Source organism: Triticum dicoccoides, chromosome 3A (genome assembly GCF_002162155.2).
Source record: "Triticum dicoccoides isolate Atlit2015 ecotype Zavitan chromosome 3A, WEW_v2.0, whole genome shotgun sequence".
NCBI classification, from domain to species: Eukaryota; Viridiplantae; Streptophyta; class Magnoliopsida; order Poales; family Poaceae; genus Triticum; species Triticum dicoccoides.
The window spans coordinates 466766979-466768497 of record NC_041384.1 but is presented as its reverse complement, the minus strand read 5'-3'; the positions used below and the strand labels follow the sequence as shown (position 1 = coordinate 466768497).

General features: G+C 63.9%; 1 protein-coding gene across 1 annotated transcript; it reads right to left on the bottom strand.

Annotated features, from left to right (window-relative positions):
- Positions 1-145: 145 nt before the first annotated feature.
- On the bottom strand, positions 146-1519 carry LOC119268590 (GDSL esterase/lipase At4g10955-like). Its single transcript, XM_037550248.1, has 2 exons — positions 1306-1519; positions 146-1220 (listed from the first exon to the last, which is right to left on the bottom strand). Exons 1-2 carry the CDS (start codon positions 1434-1436, stop codon positions 215-217), a joined length of 1137 nt encoding a protein of 378 aa, XP_037406145.1. The 5' UTR covers positions 1437-1519; the 3' UTR covers positions 146-214.

The window sequence follows — 1519 nt, the reverse complement described above, 5'->3', positions numbered from 1 at the left end:
TGCTTCGCCTGTTTGTTTGTTTTTTTTTTTTTGCGGGCGGTCGGGCCGGCGTGGAAGCTTTTTCAAAATATGTCTATCCTGCCCTTTGTTATGAAGGGGTATTGGGCAATCTCGGCCGTTCTTGTGTTTACAGGGTCTACCGAAGTGGAAGTGTTGCATTTTTAAATGGAATCGGAAGTATTTTGTTGCTCCCGGGTAAAACGACGGCACAAGCCTAACTCCGGGCACGCAGTGCGGCGGGCGGCGCGGCGTAGAGCGACCTGAGCTGGCGGTCGATTAGCTTGCTGTGGTTGAGTGCCACCTGCAGCTCGACATCGTTGGCCCACCACTGCTCCAGACCGTGCGCTGCCAGGAATTTGCTCGGCCCCTTGGACACCGCAAGCATCGTCGCCGCCCCCGCCTTGCCACCGCCGTTCCCGCCCCCGCTGTCGACCGCCACGGTCGCCGTCCCGCCCGCTGCGTCGCTGTAATGGCAGCAGATGTAGTCGTTCGTGTTGATGTACAGGTACGGCAGCCACCTTCCCATCCCCGACTGCGCGAGCGACGCCCTCGCCTCACTTTCACTGTGGCCGGCGTTGCCGCCGCTCGTGTCCGCAGCCGGCTGGGAGCCCACGTATGGGATCCACGCGCGCGCACGGCCCCACAGCTCGCCGGCCGTCTCGACGAACCCCCTGAGGCTCATGGCCAGCGACACGGACGGCGGGTTGAACACGTGGCACTCCACGAAGACGCGCTCCTTGGCCAGCGCCTTGCCCACCTGCAGCGCGAACCCGGCTCCCAGCGAGTGCCCGCCGACGCACACGTTGCCGACGCCGAACCTGCGCGCGGCGTCCCGCAGCGCCGCCAGCGCGCCGGCGAAGCGGACGGAGCCCTTGAGGCTGTCCCAGGCCAGGAAGCGGAGGTCGTCGACGACGTCGCGGCGGAACGTGGGCGCCTTGAGCAGCGTGCCGCGCAGCGCCACGACGGCCACCGGCGCGCGGGTGGGGCGGAATGGGATGTAGTCGGACAGCGCGGCCTGGTGGTCCCACTCGAGGACGGCGCCGTAGATGGAGCCGTCGCGCTCGTCGACGAGCACCTGGGCGAGCCTGTACTTGAACGGGCGCCACCACTGCGGCGCGAGGCCGGTGCGCTCGTCGCGCTTCTCCTGCCGGTCCAGCTCCAGCAGGTAAGCCCCCTGGATGAAGCACGCGATCACCATCCGCCGGTAGTTGGCGTTCTTCCTGCGTCAACCATCGCAATAAACTTCCAGTAATTCCCAGAGGCGACCTGGGCAAGTGTGAGTGTAAATGTGCCGAGTATACTGACCAGCTTGAGCTGAGGAGATCTTTCCAGCTGATGGACGACAGGTTGCGGGGGCCATACACATGAAACTCGAGCGGATTCGCTGCCGCCGTCGCTGCATCGCCGGATTTCTGGTCTGGCATCGCCTTGGCCATTGTTCCCGCGTGAAATCAAGAGCACGCCCACACAATGGCTCGGACTTTCGGATGATATATGTAAGGTCGGCAAGAATAGTTTG

Excerpts from the sequence above, each read along its gene's own strand:
- LOC119268590 (XM_037550248.1), bottom strand. The coding sequence starts at position 1,436 with ATGGCCAAGGCGATGCCAGACCAGAAATCCGGCGATGCAGCGACGGCG. Across the intron at positions 1,221-1,305 it reads GATCTCCTCAGCTCAAGCTG|GAAGAACGCCAACTACCGGC; the intron begins GTCAGTATACTC and ends TGGTTGACGCAG.